Source organism: Bombina bombina, chromosome 4 (assembly GCF_027579735.1).
Source record: "Bombina bombina isolate aBomBom1 chromosome 4, aBomBom1.pri, whole genome shotgun sequence".
Classification (NCBI taxonomy): Eukaryota; Metazoa; Chordata; class Amphibia; order Anura; family Bombinatoridae; genus Bombina; species Bombina bombina.
In genome coordinates this window covers 616032014-616053262 of record NC_069502.1, presented here as the reverse complement: position 1 = coordinate 616053262, position 21249 = coordinate 616032014, and the positions used below count along the sequence as shown (strand labels likewise).

At 38.7% G+C, this 21249-nt stretch overlaps 1 protein-coding gene across 1 annotated transcript in view; it reads right to left on the bottom strand.

Annotated features, from left to right (window-relative positions):
* Nucleotides 1–18686: 18686 nt before the first annotated feature.
* NUP43 (nucleoporin 43) overlaps nucleotides 18687–21249 on the bottom strand; it is a 104416-nt gene continuing 101853 nt past the window's right edge. Inside the window, exon 5 of the mRNA XM_053712105.1 lies at nucleotides 18687–18793. Coding sequence (XP_053568080.1) covers nucleotides 18687–18793 — 107 coding nt within the window. The remainder of the gene's footprint in view (nucleotides 18794–21249) is intronic.

The following is a 21249-nucleotide window of genomic DNA, read 5'->3' as shown; positions in this document are numbered from 1 at the left end:
ACATCTCCCCTCTTTCTCTCTCCCCTCTCTCTCTATCTCTCTCCCTCTGTCTCTCTCTCCCTCTCCCCCCCCCCTCTCTCTCTCTCCCCCCTCTCTCTCTCCTCTCTCTCTCTCCCCCCTCTCTCCACATCTCCCCCCTCTCTCCACATCTCCCCCCTCTCTCCACATCTCCCCCCTCTCTAAACATCTCCCCCCTCACTCCACATCTCCCCCCTCACTCCACATCTCCCCCCTCTCCCCACATCTCTCCCCTCTCTCCACATCTCTCCCCTCTCTCCACATCTCCCCCTCTCTCCACATCTCCCCCCTTTCTCCACATCTCCCCACATCTCCCCCCTCTCTCCACATCTCCCCCCTCTCCCCACATCTCTCCACATCTCCGCACATCTCTCCCTTCTCTCCACATCTTCCCCCTCACTCCACATCTCACCCCCTCTCCCCACATCTCTCCACCCTCTCTTGAGCTTTTTGAGCTCTCTCCACGGCCCTTCACGGGCCTTCACGCTAGGCTCCGCCCCTTCACGGGCCTTCGTGTTAGGCTCCGCCCCCTTCACGCTCGGTCACGCCCACTTCTGCTCGGCGCAGTCGGCAGAACAGTTAGGGACTTAGGCCAGGTGTGTTTGTCCTCGTGCTGTCTCTACTGCGCATGACAGCTTCGGACAAACACACTTGGCCTTTTATAGTATAGGATGACAGTAGACAGGCCAGCACTCACGGTTAACATTTCATCCACCCAGGGTGCTTCCATGGTATTGATAGTAGTAAAGAATGGGGATGCACTCACCAGGATTTTCAAAGTTACCTAATTACATATATAATTTTATATGTAATTTTTCTTTGTTTTATTAGTATCGTCACATTCAATTTCAACAGAACATGCACAAATTTATTCGCCGCAGCAAAATCCGACAGGACAACTTCCTTTTCAGAATCTGCTACCTCTCAGTGCGTATGCTGTTATATAATGGCCTTTCACACATTCCTTTTTAACATATGTGCGATTACATAATACAGAGCATGCGCAGACAGATTCTGACAAGGTAGCTGTGACGGATACCCCGGCTACCCCGACTGGGTAGCTCCACCAAACGGATCCTTCTTCCTCCCTGGTGACTCCAGCTATGTAGCCCAAGAAAATGATTCTAGCAGGGGCACACCTAAATGACTAGATAGACTAGCATTCAGGTGAAATAAGACAGGCTTTATTGGGACAAACACACATCGCTTATACTTACAACTCATCTTGATAAAACAGGAGACAATGCCACAGTTTTCCCGCCATTCCCGCCCCTCCGGACAGGCTGGCGCCGGCCATAGCAGCCATGGTCCTCCAGATTCTCAGTACCCAGGGGTGGCGGTTTTCGGGGTGATCCCGGGGGAGCACTTCCAGGGTGTTATTTTAAAGATCTCGGTCCCCATAATCTACAGTCCAAAAAGCGACGTGATCCATGGTAGAGGGGGAGGGATAGAGAGCTGGTTGGGGGCTAAGGGGGGATCCTACACATCAGCATATGTAAAATTTTACGTGGTTTAGAGAGAGATCATATTAATTTATCACAACCATTAGGTGAGGAACCTTTATCAGTACTAAATCTCATGGATTTATCTATCCATGAAGAAGAGCAACCCATTATTCACTCTCTCTTTAAAAATAAGTAACATTTTTATCCCATAGGGGCTCAAGGGGACCAAATTCCGGTATTCTGTAAACTAGTTATGGATGATTTAGAAAGGGCGTTTACTAACCCCAAAAAATACTTGAATAAACATTCTGACAATCTCACCACCCTTGAACGCAAATCACTGAAGGGTTTAATGGACAATAGAAATATTGTCATCAGTAGTGCGGACAAGGGTGGTGGGATAGTAATCCAGGATCGAGAGATATATCTAAAAGAAGCTTATCGCTTATTGGGTGATAGCACCACTTATTCCATCCTGGAGAGGGATCCTATTATTGGCTATATTAGAGATCTTAAAAATTTACTGTGTGAGGCTAAGGAAAGGATGATTATAACGAATGATGAATTTGCATTTCTTTTTGTAGCTTCCCCTAAAATTGCAGGATTTTATCATTTACCGAAAGTCCACAAGGACTCTATCAATCCCCCAGGTAGGCCCATAGTTTCTGGCATTGATTCTTTATGTAACAATCTATCCCAATATGTGGATTATTATCTACAACCCATTGTACAGAAGACTAGGGCCTACCTGAGGGATAGCACACAAGTCATTACAAACTTTGAGGGTGTCCCCTGGAAAGATGATTATTGGTTTGTCACATGTGATGTGACCGCTTTATATACCTGTATTCCCCACGATCAGGGTAGCAGGGCTATATCCACAGAATTGTTGAGATGGAATATACCAAAAGACCATATAGACTTTATTATTAACTCCATTATCTTTATTCTCGAGCATAATTATTTTCTATTTGAGAAAAAGTTCTATAGACAGACTAAGGGGACGGCAATGGGGACAACTTTTGCGCCCTCTTATGCAAATTTATATGTTAATGATTTTGAAAACAACTACACATGGTATAATAATCCTTTTTATGAAAACATTATTAAGTTTCATCGCTATATCGATGATGTTATAATTTTATGGAAGGGTGATGAAGCCAATATTGGTCATTTTATTAGTTTTATGAATAATAACAGCCATAATCTTTTATTTACTATAAATGTCTCCAATATAAAGATGGAATTCTTGGATCTTCTCCTGTATGTGGATGGTAACAATCAGATAGCGGTTACTAACTATAGAAAACCAACTGAGAAAAATAGTTACATAGAAGCTTCAAGTGGTCATAAAAAGAGCTGGATCTCAAATGTACCATATGGTCAGTACCTTTGTATGAGAAAAAATTGCACTCATATGTCGAATTTCACCTCTGAGGCAGCAATTCTAGATAAAAAAATCATTGATAAGGGGTATAAAAAGGAACTATTGGAGACAGCTAAAGATAGGGCCTTGAATACTAATAGGTGTGACCTACTGAATAAATCTAAAACACCTAGAGTAGGGGGAAGCTTAGCTTCCGATACTCCAAGGTTTATTACTAGATATAATGAAGGTGCTACTACTATACAATATGTTCTGAAGAAACACTGGGTCATTCTAAAAACTGACCCTATCTTGGGTAATTTTTTGGCAGATAAACCTCAGGTTACGTTTAAAAAAGGAAAAAACCTGAAGAATTTATTGGCTCCAAGTAAGCTTAAGGACCCTATATCATCTGTAGAAAACACACGTGATTGGTTAACCACGAAAAAGGGAACTTTTAGCTGCAGGAAAACTGTATGTAATATGTGTAGCCATGTTGATAATTTACCCACTTTTATCAATTGGGATGGTACACAGAAGTTTAACATCAACTGTAGAAACACTTGTGATTCTACATTTGTGGTTTATTTGATTAATTGTGGGTGTGGTCTTTTTTACGTAGGGCGTACAAAAAGAAAGATAAGAACCAGAACCAATGAGCATTTATACAATATACAAATGGCCAAGAAAGAAAGACATATTAAACATAGTATCCCTATTAATTTCTCAGAAATCCATAACTGTAATTCATTTTCCCTTAAAGTTAAAGTGATTGATTGGATCCCCCCAAATATTCACAATAGGCTCCTTGCTTTAAGACAGCAGGAGACCTATGGGATCTATAAAATTGGTAGTTTGAATCCTAGGGGTTTAAATGTTGACTTCGATCTCGCTGCATATATGTAATTTGATATATTTATAATTATAAATTTATATTTTTATTATATTTTCATTAACTGTAGCCAGATAAGTAGCAAGTTTTGTACATTCTAGTGTTTTAGTATCTTTTGGTATTATGATCCTCCTTAGTGAATCAATTTTATTATGTGTTATTATGAATTTTAATAGATAGTTTTTAGTTTTTTTAGGTATTTATCTTTAAAATATGAATTATCTGATTGTTTGTATAGAACTAATTAGATGACAGTTCTTATGTAAGATTTTATTGTAATTTTTTATGCAATGTATTTTATAATCAAATAATTTACAATTAAGTGGTTATATATGTCCTTGATGTAGGAATGTATTCTATATGGGGTATAAAAGAAGAAAATCTAATGACATGGCCTCCTTGTTCACCTGATCTGAACCCCATTGAGAACCTGTGGTCCATCATCAAATGTGAGATTTACAAGGAGGGAAAACAGTACACCTCTCTGAACAGTGTCTGGGAGGCTGTGGTTGCTGCTGCATGCAATGTTGATGGTGAACAGATCAAAACACTGACATAATCCATGGATGGCAGGCTTTTGAGTGTCCTTGCAAAGAAAGGTGGCTATATTGGTCACTGATTTGTTTTTGTTTTGTTTTTGAATGTCAGAAATGTATATTTGTGAATGTTGAGATGTTATATTGGTTTCACTGGTAAAAATAAATAATTGAAATGGGTATATATTTGTTTTTTGTTATGTTGCCTAATAATTATGCACAGTAATAGTCACCTGCACACACAGATATCCCCCTAAAATAGCTATAACTAAAAACAAACTAAAAACTACTTCCAAAACTATTCAGCTTTGATATTAATGAGTTTTTTGGGTTCATTGAGAACATGGTTGTTGTTCAATAATAAAATTAATCCTCAAAAATACAACTTGCCTAATAATTCTGCACTCCCTGTATTGTGCTTTTATTGTGATATTTGTTTATGTTCATCCTTTATCAAATGTATTAAATTGTAAGATTTAGCAACCAGTCCTTTAGCCTTTTAAGCTTATTTAGCACTTACTCTCACCTTTTCGTATTAGTACTATTTTCAGCCCACTAGGAGGCTTATTGTTAGTAAGCTTAAGGCCCTATTGTAGCGCTCGGTCCAACCCTCTTAATTATATACTGATTCTTCTTAGTAGGTCTTGAGCTGCTACCCATTAGGACAGTTGTCAGCGGCATTTTATGTTTTAGCGCACTGCCCGCACACACCCTTAATTAAAGCTATGGATCTGTTGTCAACACTAAGAAGGGATATCACCCTAAGTATCACTACACCGATAGATGGCAATATTGATGACCCAGACAGAATAGATATTCCATCCATATTCAAAAATTTAGAGAAACTCCTTATCTCTGAAGTCAAATATAAGGCCGAAATTTCATTTTTAAATAAATGTTTGGAACTTGACATCATCCCTAAAGGCCTGAGTATTAGAAAGGAGTGTTCATTTCAGCTAGCTGATCCAGACTTTGCTGAGAAATGGATGAATATTCTCTTGGAAACATCAAGACAACTAATGAAATTGATCATTGAGTTCAAGTCTTCCCTAATCACCAAATTAGATGACGAGATTAAAGATGACGAAGTACTGTTAACCAATTTGGATAGTACAGGACCTGAGTCTAAGGAGATAGCTGAAAGAAGGGATACACTAATCAAACGGGTCACAAAAACAAGAGAAGATGTTATTCAAAAGAAGATGAAGAAGCTGAACAGGGAACTGGACACCAAGAATTTGGCAGATGGGAATAACACACAAGGGAACGACCCACCATATGAGACAAGGGAGGTGTGTCCACAAGAAACATTAGAACGAAATCGTGAAGAGAAAAATGTAGATACACGAGATAACTGGACAGAGGTCAACTACAGAAAAAAGAAAAAACAGGGGCACCATCTGAAAACAGGGAATGAGGGTTACGGAAGACGTAGAACACATTTCTGCTCCCCTGTGAGAACAGATAATAGCCACTATCCCGATACGAGAGACTCTATATACAATAGAGATCACGGATACAACACGTATCAGGCAGATGAACAATACCACAGAGAATACGATTATGGTTACTCCAAAAGGAGACCATGGTACAATAATAGAAGAAATCAAGATCAAACTTACTGGGAACACGAACCTGGGTTCGGAAGCAGTAGGCAGAATTATGGACATTTCCGTCCACAGACCTACCATCACAAACGTCAGCATTACTAACGGGATGATAGAAGATCACCACCCCGTTGGAGGGCAAATTATAGAAACGAAGGGATAAACCAATTAAGGTCCGATGAAAAAAGGACTGTTCAATCTGAGTTCTACTACACTGACAGAGAAAGAAATAGAGGTACTCTCATACGGACTGAGTTTTGCCCCATCCAAAAAGATGGACAAATTCCAAACCTTTATAAGTGCCAAGGAATTGGTTAGGAAGTTAACCCTAAAAAGGCATTTCCTAAAATCTCCAATTGAGACATATCAAACATCTCAAATAAGTAATGTCAATGACCGGTTTGCACATACCGACTTAAAGGCCAAGTCTTCATTTTACCCCATCACCAGCAAAGGGAATCACATTGAGACATTCGAAATGAATGTCTGTCAAGACATAAGGAACCTGAAACTATCAAAATGCAACCAGATTAGGCATAATCTAACAAGACCACAACTGGAGACAATTAAAAACCTAGAAAGAAATCACGAACTAATCATCAAACCAGCTGATAAAGGTGGCGGTATTGTCATTATGGACAAGACCAAATATGAGGACGAAAGTCTGAGGATTTTGAGTGATGCCAGTACCTATCAAAAACTCTGTAACAATCCAGTTGCAAGGTTCAAGAAAGAACTAGAGGTCCTCCTTGGAAAAGCAAAAACAGAGGGAATTCTCAGCGAAAGGGAATATAACTACATCAGAGTATCTTACCCAAAAACACCTGTTTTCTACCAACTACCTAAAGTCCACAAGTCCATGACAGACCCACCGGGAAGGCCCATCATATCCGGGATAGGATCCTTGACAAGTAATTTATCTGAGTACGTGGACAAGATATTACAGAAATATGTAGTATCATTACCATCGTATCTCAGGGATTCCACACAAGTTCTGTCACTACTAAATACAATTTCCTGGAAAGACAACTACATAATGGCCACATGTGACGTTGCATCACTATATACCAGCATCCCACACAATCTAGGGATAGAGGCAGTTAACTCATTTCTAAAAAAAGATCAGGAAATACCTGACGAACAGAGGATTTTCATACTGGACTGTATTAACTATATCTTGAATCATAATTATTTCTGCAACAACAACCAGTTTTATAAACAACTGTGCGGCACAGCAATGGGGACCAGGTTCGCGCCAAGCTACGCCAATCTTTATATGGGCGCATGGGAAAACCTCTTCTGGGACTCATGTCCAGCTGGCGCGGACCTGGTCCAGTATTCAAGATATATAGATGACATCTTTATAATTTGGAGTGGCTCATTGGAAGATCTGTTGTATACCATTGATATAATGAACAACAATGAGAAAAATCTGAAGTTCACATACCAATACAGCCAAAAGAAATTGGACTTCCTGGATCTAAGGATTGAGGTGAAGAATGGCAAGCTTGAGACGTCAACCTTCTTTAAGGAGGTTGACTGCAATAACTATATACACAACACAAGCTGCCACCATCCCACCTGGAAGTCAAACATACCAAAGGGCCAATTTTTGAGGGTGAGGAAGAACTATTCAACAACCGAAAAATGGACCACACAGGTGGACTTATTGAAACAGCGCTTCTTAGAAAGGGGGTATGATAAAGAATCCCTGGATGAAAAAATCGAAGAAGTTGGCAAGATCAATAGAGAGAACCTCCTGTGCTACAAAAATAAACCAAAAAAGATCTGGAATGACACAATAATAGATGTCCCCATGATTTCGGAATATTGTGAGAACAGACACATCCTGGAAAGGATTATCAAGAAACATTGGGCTATACTCAAAGAGGACGACGTGATTGGGGAAAAGCTGATCTCACAACCTAAATTCATTTACAAGAAAACTAGGAATCTGAAAACTATGCTAGCTCCTAGTATTCCAAGAAAAGGGAACACCAACTACGTCACCAACTGTAAAAAGAAAAGCATCAAAGGATTCTATCCATGTCCAAGCTGTAAAGCTTGCAAGAATGGTCGAAAGACAGACACCTTTTCATCCTTCCAAAAGAACGAGAAATATAGGATCAAAGAGTTGATCAGATGTAACGATAAAAATATCATCTATCTAGTCTCCTGCACCTGCGGGTTGCAATACGTAGGGCAAACATCAAGAGCCCTTAAGGACAAGATTAGGGAACACATCCTATGTATCGAGAAAGGTAGAACAGATACCCCACTTTATAAACACTTTGCGACAACCCATAAGGGAAATCTAAAAGACTTTAGCTTTTTGGGAATCCAAAAGGTAAAAGCAGACTGGCGAGGCGGGAACCACGAACAGAAACTATTATTTAATGAGTCAAGATGGATCTTTTTGATGGACTGTCTTTATCCAAAAGGTCTAAATCATAAGGAAGACCTAACACACTTGCTTTCTATAAAATAATTTTCACAAACAGTCCCCACATAAGATACAATTGGAACCATGACCATAATATAAGCCTACTGAGGTGGTTACCATAACTTTGATCTCCCAGGTCTAGAATAAGAAAGCATCCTGGTAAAATACACACCAGGTGGACCTTAAAATGAATACATCTTAGTCAGCAATTTAAGTAGAAGCTATAACTGCTAAACATCCACCTTTTGAAATAGACTAAGGATGAGCTAAGAAAGAATAGAATACCTGTCCTGCACTATCTAATTAGGGTGCTTACAAAACTCTACAATAAAGACAAGAACCAAATATCAGTTAGAGATTTACTGTAGTATAGAAATATACCAGTATAAATATAATGGACACAAAGAATGATATAAACAATAGCACATTATGTCTGACAACAGATCCATACATCAAAAATAATTATTTAGGAAACAATAATTTTTTAAGAAATGATTCAGTACTATTTAATTTGACAGCACTTAGACATTGACTTAGGATAGACCTTTTGAATGGAACAAGAATCCCTCATTAGAAAATCCCTCATTCACAATCTGAATCATAAATTATAGCCCAATGAAGAACAAAATGGAAAATCCTAAAGCACAACATTAAACTAAGGATCCAAGTACAGTTACACTATGTATGTCAGAATATCTAACATAAGTTACCCATATGAATAGATCTTCTTGATTATTATCTGACCCTAGTTTATATTCGAAAAATAGCCACCCTTAGGAAGACACCTACGTATCTATCCAATGCACCATTAGAGTACTTTGAGTTTATAACTTCATCTGAAAGAACAGTAAGGTCCAAACTTTCAGTGTATCCAATATTTATGGGTTTACTTAACGGAAAGATAATAATTCCGGTGAACTTTAAAACTCCATTTTAGGAGATATATATATAACAGATCCACCTCACCTCTGTTTGACCACAATAGTAGGTAGTGAGAAATACACAAACTCAGGGTTTTATTTGTTTTATCTGTCTTTTTCTAATACAGACTGACAGATCAAAATAGAGATCGTTACAAATATTAAGAAAAGTTAGAAAAACTATAGCCGTTCCACAAAGTAGTGACAGATTAAGAAGTTTCATAATATCATGAAGATTCTGAATGTATACCCCATCAGTTTACAAAATACAGATATTTGGCAATTTCACTCCGATTTATTTTAAAATGCACATACATATGAAGTTAAAGCCAAAATACTGACATATCAGGTTCTAGCTAAAACCGGCATTCATAACAAAACCGACAAATGTGGTAATCTACTACAACAACCAGAAGCCAAAGCGGAAGACATGACTTCACTTCCGGTCACACTCCATAACGTAACGGAGCAAATCGATCCGCATCCAAGGAGTCAGGGCGGAAGTCGGCTGTGTAAACATCCGGTGTCTTCCGATTTGAGCGCTTCTGACTATATAAGGACAAGGTTGATTTAAAGTAAGCATTCATTCCCTAATAATAACATCAACACAAAAAGGAAAGTTAGTCCGCAGACAGTAAAAAATTTAATACTGTACATAATGGAAGTAAAGAGCCACTGCAGAAGAGTACCGGAATGATTGTGAAATAACTCTTAGGAACAATAAGGCCATTTCTAGACCGATACATAGAATAGAGGTTATAATGGATCTCTAATTCCCAACTAATACAGGTAGGATGGGAATAGGATAGAAACCACAGGAAGCATCCCAGAGATGCAATGGGGCAAACAGGAAAGGGAAGTCTTTCCGATTTTGGCGCCAAAATGGCACCAATTGTTTTTTCACACTCTCTATTTAAAGCTCCCAGGGATCACTACACAGTATAGTCTTGAGAAAGGCCTAATCCAGGCCGAAACGCGTTGGCATACTGGTGAGCTTGATTTTAATTACCATTATTATCTATTGTATACAGTGTTGCACTATTTTGTTTTTCTTTGTTTTCCTACAGGTTTTTTGTTGCTATTTATTGTTATTTGACTTTTAACATACGGATGGCACCTTGAACTCACTGGGCACAGAATTTGTCCTAATCCCCTAACTTTTTTTGTTTAAATATTTTTTATTGAGTTTTTCATGTCAAAACATCATAATACAAATAAACTTCAAACAAGAAGCAATATAAGTTCAGTGTAAAACAAAAACAAAAGAAAAGGAGTCACATTCATTATAGACCTATCGGGATTTTACTCCGAATAGTATTATTTTCGTATCCAACAAAGTATCTTATTCCATACAGGTAGAAACAATTCTCACACAATACTTCCTCTAACTCTGGACTTTTATATGTCGGTCCTTCTTATCCTTCTAGACCTTTCAATATGCATAATATAAGGTTCCCACATTTCAATGAACCGGTCTTTAGTGTTTAAGAGTTCTGCTGTGGCACTTGACATATTGTAGTGGTATTCTATTCTCTTTTCAATATACTCAAATGAAGGGGTAGCCGTCTTCCAATACTTAGCTATACACATGCGTGTGATAGTACAAATCATATTAACTAATTTAGAATGCCTCTTTAAATGTCCTTCTAGTGGGAAATGTAAAAGGGCTTGCTCTGGGGAAAGGGCTATATCTGCTTCTAATAGCATGCTTAAGTAATTTGAGATGTAATCCCATATCCGCTTGACTCCCCCACAGTGCCACCACATATGCAGATATGTCCCCACTTCGTTACATCCTCTGTAGCATTGATGATGCGCATGCTCTTCATCTTTAACCCCTCTAGTGGGGTAGATGTACCACCTATGTATTACTTTGAGGTAATTTTCTTTTAAATTAGCATTAGGGGAGAATTTAAGACCTCTCTGAATATTTTCTGTCCATGTTTCTACTGACCAAGATCTGTCTAAATCCCTTTCCCATTTTATCATGCTACAGTTTTTTTTATCTTTTTCTTTGACATTAAAAATTGGGTATAATATAGTAACTATGCCCCTCTTGTAGTCTTTAGATAGGCACAATGACTCATATGCGGTGTTATGCTCCCTCTTTGTGTTTCCTAGTATCTCTTGTACCCTTGATTTGAGTTGCATGTATTGAAACCATAGATTTCTATCAGGTTCCCCTAGCCCTTCATACTGCTGAAAAGTTATTATCTTACCATTTACAAGTGTGTCTGCAATACGGTATAGACCTTTATTTTCCCATTTTCCCTGCAATTGTGAACTTATTATTGACTTGATGGGTATTAAGGGTGTAGCTTGAGATCGATTATTAATGATTGTATGAGTTCTGGTCAATTTGTCCCATAAAGTTATAGTGTGATGTATTGCTACATATTGTCTTAAAGATTGGGGTCTATCTTGTTTGTCTGCCCATAGTAGTCTGTCTAGTCTGCCTACCTCCATGATATCAGTTTCTAGTTGAACCCATTGTGGGGTCTTTGTCGTTTTATGCCATTGGATGGTTTGGGCCATTCTAGCTGCATAATAATAAGCTCTTAGGTCTGGAAGCCCCACTCCTCCCCCTGATTTATGTCTGGTCAGAGTGTTCTTATTAATTCTTGCCCTTTTCCCCTGCCATATAAATTTGAGGATTTCTGTCTGCGTCGTTAGTAACTCTGATATCGGCACGTTTATTGGGAGAGAGCGAAATAAATAGAGGATTTTAGGTAGTATCGTCATTTTGATGGACATAATCCTTCCATATAATGACAGTTTATGTTTAGCCCACTTGGTCAATAATGTCTTAACCTGATTAAATATAACTTTATAATTTTCTCTGTATAGATTGTGCATATTTCTTGTAAGGTAAATACCTAAATATTTGATGGACGTTTTTGCCCAGGAGAAGGCAAAGTTGATCTCCAGAAGTTTTTTCGTGTGATTAGGTAGGTGGATATCTAGGGCCTCACATTTACTCTCGTTCACCTTGTACCCTGATAGTAGGCCAAATTTACCTATCTCGGAGTATATTACTGGAAGGGAAAGCAATGGTTTAGTGACTGCGAGGATGACATCATCCGCAAATAGCGATATTTTATATTCATTTCCACCTAGCTTAATTCCTGATATGTTGGGGTTGTCCCTAATTCTCTGGGCTAATGGTTCAATACATAATGCGAATAATAATGGAGACAGTGGGCAGCCCTGTCTAGTCCCATTTCTGATTGCTATTTGCTTCGATTGATACCCCGACAGTCTTATAAACGCATCTGGGGTAGAATACAACTTTTTTAACCCAGTGTAAAATGAACCCCTTATCCCTACCTTATTGAGGACTGCTAGCATATACTCCCAATTGATTCTGTCGAATGCCTTCTCCGCATCCAGGGAGAGGAACAGAGAAGGCATTCCTTTATTTGATGCCAGATTTATCAGGTCTATAATCTTTCTTACATTATCTGGAGCCTCTCTCTGAGCTATAAATCCAACCTGGTCAGTATTTATTAAATTTTTGATGGGGATAGCCAAACGGTTTGACAAAATTTTGGTGAATAGCTTAAGGTCCTGATTTATCAGCGAAATTGGCCTATAGTTTTGACAATATTGTTTACATTTCCCCGGTTTTGGAATTACTGTCACCCTCGCAGTCAACAAATCCTGTGGTATATCTATGCCTTGCATAATATTGTTAAAAATAGTTACTAGATGTGGTATCACAGAATTTTGAAGGTCCTTATAGAAGGAGCCTGGGAACCCGTCCGGGCCTGGGGCTTTATTTCTCTTTAATCCTTTAATAGCTAGGTGTACCTCCTGTGATGTGACAGGCGCATTGAGCAAATCAAGATCTTCTTGGGATATTTTTTTTAATGTGCTATTCTCCAGGAAATTATCTAATTCTTTTCGTTTATCTACGCCTAGCTTGGGTTGTGGCAAATTATAAAGTAAACTGTAATAATTGGCAAATTCATTAGCTATCTGTCGAGGGTCATTGGTCACTGATCCATCTGCTAGCTGTATTTGTGGAATGGTGGAGGCTCTGGTCATATCTTTTAATTTATTTGCTAATAATTTGTCAGGCTTATTTCCGTATGTATAGTATCTCGTATCAATTGCTTTGAATGAGGTAATCGCCTCTTTGTCAAGTAGCAGATTGAGTTCCTCACTCTTCTTTTTTAATGCTTTAGATGGGATTTCTCAGTACCTGTTCTCGAATTGTGGAGATCTCCTTCCTCAATTGTTCTATTGTGTAATTATATTGTTTTTTAACTTTGGAAGATTCAGCTATAATCAGGCCCCTAATGGAGGCCTTCAGAGCACTCCATATTACATTTGGGTTGGATGTAGAGCCCCCATTTATTTTCATGAATTCGTTGATATGTTGCTCAATTTGGTGTTTAAAAACTTCATTTTGGAATACTTTGGGATGCAAGGTCCAGGACCTCACTCTACCTGGGTTTAGCACTCCTTCTAAATCTATTCTCATCATGTCATGATCTGACCATACGCAACTACTAATAGTAGCCTGTGTAACTAGGGGTAATATGATTTGACTTATTAATATTAAGTCAATTCTAGAGCGTGTGCCATGTACCGACGAGTAATAGGTGTACTCTTGGGCTCCTCTATTTACTGCTCTCCAGCTGTCTAATAAATTGTGGTCTAGTAGTAAATCCCTTAAAATTTGCTGATCTGGGGTCTGTCGTCTGTGCTTTTGAGAGTCCGTCGATGTCCTGTCTAATTTATCATCTAGAGTCATATTAAAGTCGCCCCCCATGATTATTTTATATCTCTTCCAGGATAACAATAGCTTGCTTACTTTGGTAAAAAATGGCCCTTGGTGATCATTAGGGGCATAAATGTTCACTAACAGGATTGGTGTATTGTGTATCAAACCCCGCACTATGAGGTATCTCCCTTCCCTATCAGAGATTATTTCCTCCTCTTTAAAATTAAGGGAGGCATGTAAGAGTATGGAAACACCACATTTCTTCTTGTTATTGATAGCATGATATTTAGTGGGGAAGAGTTTATCCCAGTACTTAGGTGTCGTGGTGGAGGTAAAGTGAGTTTCCTGTATCATTACTATGTTAGCTTTTTGGGCCTTATACTCTAGAATGGCTTTCTTCCTCTTTATATTGGAATTAAGGCCTCTGGCATTATGTGAAATTACTCTAATCTGCATTTTTGATTTTTATTTCTAAGCTTAATGGTATTTGGGAAGCCTGTATACCTATAGTCTAATCGGACTGAAGTTGTGGAATCTTTGCATGATGTGAGGATACCTTCATATTTGGAGTCTATTAATAAACCTATTTTTCGTGACTGTAGTAACTTAACTTTTAAAACCAAACAATAAAGCATATAACAATTAAATATAACATTCAAACAGGGTGCCTTAAACTGCACCTGGGTAATTTTTGACCTTTTGGTCATTGTTCAACTCTGGAGTAATCTTCTTATACATTTCTTACTTTCTATCATCTGATATTATATTGAGGGAGAAAATATATAGCAGCAAACGGGAAAACAATAGTAGATATAGACAAATAATAAATAAAGAAAAAACAATGGTTAGAGACTATACAGTTTATCATTACAACTCATAAACCCATGTCTCTTTCACATATACCTTACATTCAGTCCAGCAGTGGGAGGTAAAGTTCTTATTATTCTGATCCTTATCACCTTGGCTTGGAAGGATACCTTCCTCATGGAACAGGAGGATTCTCTTTGTTGTTGGAGTTCTGATCTTCGTTGGAGGATGTAGCTGGTTTTGATTTTTTTGCATTACTTTTTTTAGCGACTACAGACCACTCTCTCTGAGGTATTCTTCTCACTTTCTGCTGTGTGGCCTGCTTCATAGGTTCTTCCATCATTATTTCCAACTTGTTCAAAATTATCTGTCCTTCTTCCAGAGATGAGCAAGAATATAGGGTATTCTGGTGGGTGAAGATCAGCTTAAAGGGAAAGTTCCACCGGTACCTTAATTTCTCTCTGTTAAGCGCCTCCACAATCGGCTTCATTTCACGCCTCTTTCTCAATGTTATGGGGGATAAGTCAGTATAGATTTGGATGTTGTGACCTTCATATGTGATCGTTTTAGCTTGTCTTGCCGCTTGTAAGATCATTTCCTTGACATGAAAGTAATGTAGCTTAATTATAATGTCTCTGGCTTTGGATTGGGAGGGTCTGGTGAGGGCTCTGTGGATTCTATCAAATAGTAACATGTTGATTTCTGTATCTGGAATAAGTTGGTGAAATATCTCCGTGACATCCGCTTGGAGATTTTTGTAATCTTCTGGGAGATTCCTGATTCTCAAATTTGATCTTCTAGATCTGTTCTCTAGGTCTTCCACCTGTTCTTCAAGTTTTTTAATATATATAGCATGATCTAGCAGGGTGTGTTGAATTTGGGGGATTTCTTCCGTGATATCATCAATCTTGTTCTCTAGCTCTGTTGTCCTTCCTCCAATTTCTCTTATGTCCTTCTTGAGGTCATATATTGCTGTTTTCAATTCTTCATGGAAGAAGGCTTTAATCTGAGTTAACAGTTCGTTGTTTGGGATATCCTTTCCCACTTGGTTATCTTCCTCTGTTAGTTCTGCCTCAGGGGGTAGCTTTGTTGGAGAAGCTGCTTTATCTATGAGTTTAAGTTTAAGTTGCGACTTGGATAAGCAGTCCTTTACTGTTTGATTCCTGATCTTCATCTTGAAAAGTGTCCCCCTTCAGCAGATATGTTACAAAATTCGTCAGAGAAGCAGATGAATTGAAAATGTTACACCTGTATTCTCCTTTGTTCACCTTGCCTCCCTTTCCTCTTTCAACAGCTTTATAAAAACATTAGTTTGCTGCTAGTTGGCATTATGTCAGCTTGTATCCTCAATGTCTCTTTAAGATCACTCCAGGTTGAATTTTAATATGTTTAGCCAAACATTGCACGCTTTAAATATCTCTCCAGAGTGTTGTTAATATTTCTTAGTGTCTCAGGGTCTGCCGTTCTAATGTCTACGTGACAGTGTTAACCACAGAAAGTCTCGCTAGAAGTGTCCCAATCTCGCCTTGTTGAGGTGCAGAATTAGGCTAGTGAGAGGTGAGATGTTATCTGCTGTGGCTTTATTAGAACTACTTAGGTTGAGAACCCTGAATCTGATGCTAGTGACTTCTCATGCTCTCTGCCTATTCAGGCATACAGTCAGTTAGTCTGCAGCTTTTAATTGCTTTCTGCTTTATAATCCTCCCCCAGTGTCTCTCCCCTGCATTGCAAGGATGCTAAGGTTATAATACAAACTCACTATCTAGGCAAGGATTAATGATAAAATTGTATAGTGAGTAGATGTATATTACAATCCCAATAATGCTAGTGCATCCAAGATGGCGACTTTTCCCGCCACTCACCCTTATGTTGCTGATCCCTGTAGCAGATTTCAAAGCATATATGTAGTTTCCAGATGATGTTGTCACCTTCTTTTTTGCCTGATCTCCTCAGCCCTCACCTCCAGGCAAGGACTCCTGAGGCCTCCTCCACCTCCTCAATTATTATACCTTCCGGTAAGCTGCTCCACTTTAAATGATTATTTTCGGTCTGATAAAGCCAATCCTTGGGTCTACCTAGTATAAGCTGGCCGGTCGGATGGTAGGGATTTAAATTATATTGATTTCGGCCCCTTGCTGCACTTTATCCGGCCCGGGGTAGGCCGCATCCACGGCCTTTCCTAGTTTCGGCCTGGTACTGGAATTCGGATCTCTCGAAAATGGCTCCAAAAGCTCCGGAATTTGCCCTGCTGCCTCCTAGTAGTGTCCAGAGGCACACAGGACTTAAAGTATAAAGTTGGCAGTGCCAAAACAGCCTTAAAATTCTCTGTTTTGTGATCTCTGTCTGGAGCTCCAGCTAAAAGCTTCCTCTCAGTTTGCTGGCTAGCTCCGCCTCCCTAATCCCCTAACTTTTGCACGCAACTTACACAAACGTTTTTATTTTTGGATTGCTTCATTTCATTATTTGATTTCACCAAAGTGGATTTTGTTATTTATTATTAATTTTTTCTATTTTTGTTTTTTAGTTTTAATGACTTTTGCCTAAAGGTTGGATTATCTTTTATATACTCATTTTTTCTACAACCCCTTCTAACATCTATATCTGATTATAGATCTCTCACTACCCATCAGCAACGTTGGAGGACACATCCACGGTTTAACACGAACATTCACTTCCTACTTTTTCACTATTTTTGATTGACTTTATTTTTGATTGACTTTGTCAGTTTGGAATCATTTTTTGGTTTATAACTTTGCTTATAAGTATCAGTATTTGTATTTTTATTTAACATCCCACACTTGTGTATCACCTTCAAGGAGTGTCACCACTCCCACTGTATACCGCATCTCCCAGGAGATTTTACTATGTACTTATGTTTTTAGGAGTTAGACATGGATCCATGTTTCTAATTTTATTGTGTTATTTTATTGTGCTTTTATTGTGACATTTGTTTATGTTCATCCTTTATCGAATGCGCTTACTCTCACCTTTTCGTAGAAGAAAAGGTGTTATCAGCATCAGGCCAAAAAGCCAGCGACTGTCCTGGTATGGGGGTGTGTCAGTGCCCATGGCATGGGTAATTTGCACATCTGTGAGGGCACCATTAATGCAGAAAGATATGTACGTGTATACATTTTGGAGCAACATATGCTGCCATCCAGTTGTCGTTTTTTCCAGGGACGTCCCTGCATTTTCAAGTAGGACAACGCCAAACCACATTCTGCCTGGATTACAAGCGCATGGTTGCGTAAGCAGAGAAAGTGCGGGTGCTAGCATGGCCTGCCTGCAGTCCTGACTGTAATTTATATCAAACTCAAAAACAAATAGTAAAATGTAAAGAACAAGTCAGCTTATAATTGACGGGCTTTTTATATATTTGCATAATGTAATCATATCCTGCTCAAGACATCTCTTTCCCAATTACAATAATTGCAACCTTTCTAGCATTTCTTCATAATCCAAATCATCCTTTTACCTTAAGGACTTAAAAGTGCAAAAAATGCTCTATCATTTTATTATTGCATTGTTGTTTGCAAATAACTATTTACTTAACCTATGCAAAGGGATTAAACACATGGTTAAAAGTTAGTTCCAGAGCAGCAATACACTACAGGGACCTAGCTGTACACATCTGGTGAATCAATGACAAGAGACAAATGTATGTAGCCACCGATTGAGATCTGGGGAATTTGGAGGCCAAGGCAACAACTTGAACTCTTTGTCATGTTCCTCAAAAACCATTCCTGAACAATATTTGCAGTGTGTCAGGGTGCATTATCCTACTGAAAGAAGCCACTGCCATCAGGGAACACTATTTCCACAAAGGGGTGTATGTGGTCTGCAACAATCTCTAGGTAGGTGGTATGTGTCAAAGTCACATCCACATGAATGCCAGGACCCAAGGTTTTCCAGCAGAACATTGCCTAGAGCATAACACTGCCTCCGCCAGCCTGCCTTTTTCCCATAGTGCATCCTGCTACCATCTCTTCCCCAGGTAAACGATGCACATGCACCCAGCCATCCACATGATCTAAAAGAAAACATGATTCATCAGACCTGGCAACCTTCTGGGCCCTGTTTTTTTTAATGTGCCACTGATGGAATCATATCCAAAATGTACTCCTTTTTACTACTCATTTATGTCAGCAGAGCGGCGTTTTTTGCATTTGGGATATTATCAGTGGCACATTACCTTCGCTAACCAAGCGGCAGTTTTTGCATCTACTTGTATGGAATTAGACGATTATAAGAGGACCTGCATTGGTAACTATGTCTACAAGGAAACACTGAGTGGAGCTGTACCAAAGAACAGTGTTTTGGGGGTTAACAAACTTTACCTGTCTGTATATCATAACAATTCACTGATTATATTGATTGAGTGTATGTTACTCTGTATACATTGCATTCATTTGAATGTTCTATGCGCTACTAAGGTATCGCTTCTAATAATTTTGGATGTCTCATAAACTGCCTCGGTAGTGTGCTGATAATTTAGGGGTATGCATAGATCCTGTTACGTTTTATACCATGATGTCATTAAGCTATCATGGACTGTAGTGTCATCCTCTGGTGTTGGGTATCCCCTTTATTAGTTCACTTACCACTATCTATAATTTATATGCAGCAAGCTTTAAATGTTGTTTGTTACTTGGAGGCAGATTTTCGCACTAGTGGTAATGCTACCCTCTGGTAGAGGTGTTGTAAGGGATTTTGAATTTTGGTTTGTGCTGAACATCACACTGAGCTGGCCATGCTCGGTTTATTAATTTCTTTTGTAATTTTGGTGCTTATTATGTTATTAGTGGGAAAGCCTGCCCAGAGGGCAGTCTATTGTGGTGAAGGAACCACCCTGCCATTTTCGGATTCCACCGGGATGCAGATTCTTTCACCGCCCTGCCATCCAGGTGGATTCCGAAAAAACATAATTTATGTAAGAACTTACCTGATAAATGCATTTCTTTCATATTGGCAAGAGTCCATGAGCTAGTGACATATGGGATATACAATCCTACCAGGAGGGGCAAAGTTTCCCAAACCTCAAAATGCCTATAAATACACCCCTCACCACACCCACAATTCAGTTTAACGAATAGCCAAGTAGTGGGGTGATAAAGAAAGGAGTAGAAAGCATCAACAAAGAAAATTTGGAAATAATTGTGCTTTATACAAAAAACATAACCACCATAAAAAGGGTGGGCCTCATGGACTCTTGCCAATATGAAAGAAATGAATTTATCAGGTAAGTTCTTACATAAATTATGTTTTCTTTCATGTAATTAGCAAGAGTCCATGAGCTAGTGACATATGGGATATCAATACCCAAGATGTGGATCTTCCACTCAAGAGTCACTAGAGAGGGAGGGAATAAAAATAAAAACAGCCATATTCCGCTGAAAAAATTAATCTACAACCCAAAAAAATAAGTTTATTTCCATTTTGAAAGAAAAAAAAACGTAAATCAAAAAGCAGAAGAATCATACTGAAACAGCTGCCTGAAGAACTTTTCTACCAAAAACTGCTTCTGAAGAAGCAAATACATCAAAACGGTAGAATTTAGCAAATGTATGCAAAGAGGACCAAGTTGCCGCTTTGCAAATCTGATCAACTGAAGCTTCATTCTTAAAAGCCCACGAAGTGGAGAGCGATCTAGTAAAATGAGCTGTAATTCTCTGAGGCGGGGCCTGACCCATCTCCAAATAAGCTTGATGAATCAAAAGTTTCAACCAAGAAGCCAAGGAAATAGCAGAAGCCTTCTGACCTTTCCTAGGACCAGAAAATAAAACAAATAGACTGGAAGTCTTCCTGAAATCTTTAGTAGCTTCCACATAATATTTCAAAGCTCTTACCACATCCAAAGAATGTAAGGATCTTTCCAAAGAATTATTAGGATTAGGACACAAGGAAGGGACAACAACTTCTCTACTAATGTTGTTAGAATTCACAACCTTAGGTAAAAATTGAAAAGAAGTCCGCAAAACTGCCTTATCCTGATGAAAAATCAGAAAAGGAGACTCACAAGAAAGAGCAGATAGATCAGAAACTCTTCTAGCAGAAGAGATAGCCAAAAGGAACAACACTTTCCAAGAAAGTAGTTTAATGTCCAAAGAATGCATAGGCTCAAATGGAGGAGCCTGTAAAGCCTTCAGAACCAAATTAAGACTCCAAGGAGGAGAAATTGATTTAATGACAGGCTTAATACGAACTAAAGCTTGTACAAAACAGTGAATATCAGGAAGTATAGCAATCTTTCTGTGAAATAAAACAGAAAGAGCGGAGATTTGACCTTTCAAGGAACTTGCAGACAAACCCTTATCCAAACCATCCTGAAGGGACTGTAAAATTCTAGGAATTCTAAAAGAATGCCAGGAGAATTTATGAGAAGAACACCATGAAATGTAAGTCTTCCAAACTCTATAATAAATCTTTCTAGAGACAGATCTTCAAGCTTGTAACATAGTATTAATCACTGAGTCAGAGAAACCTCTA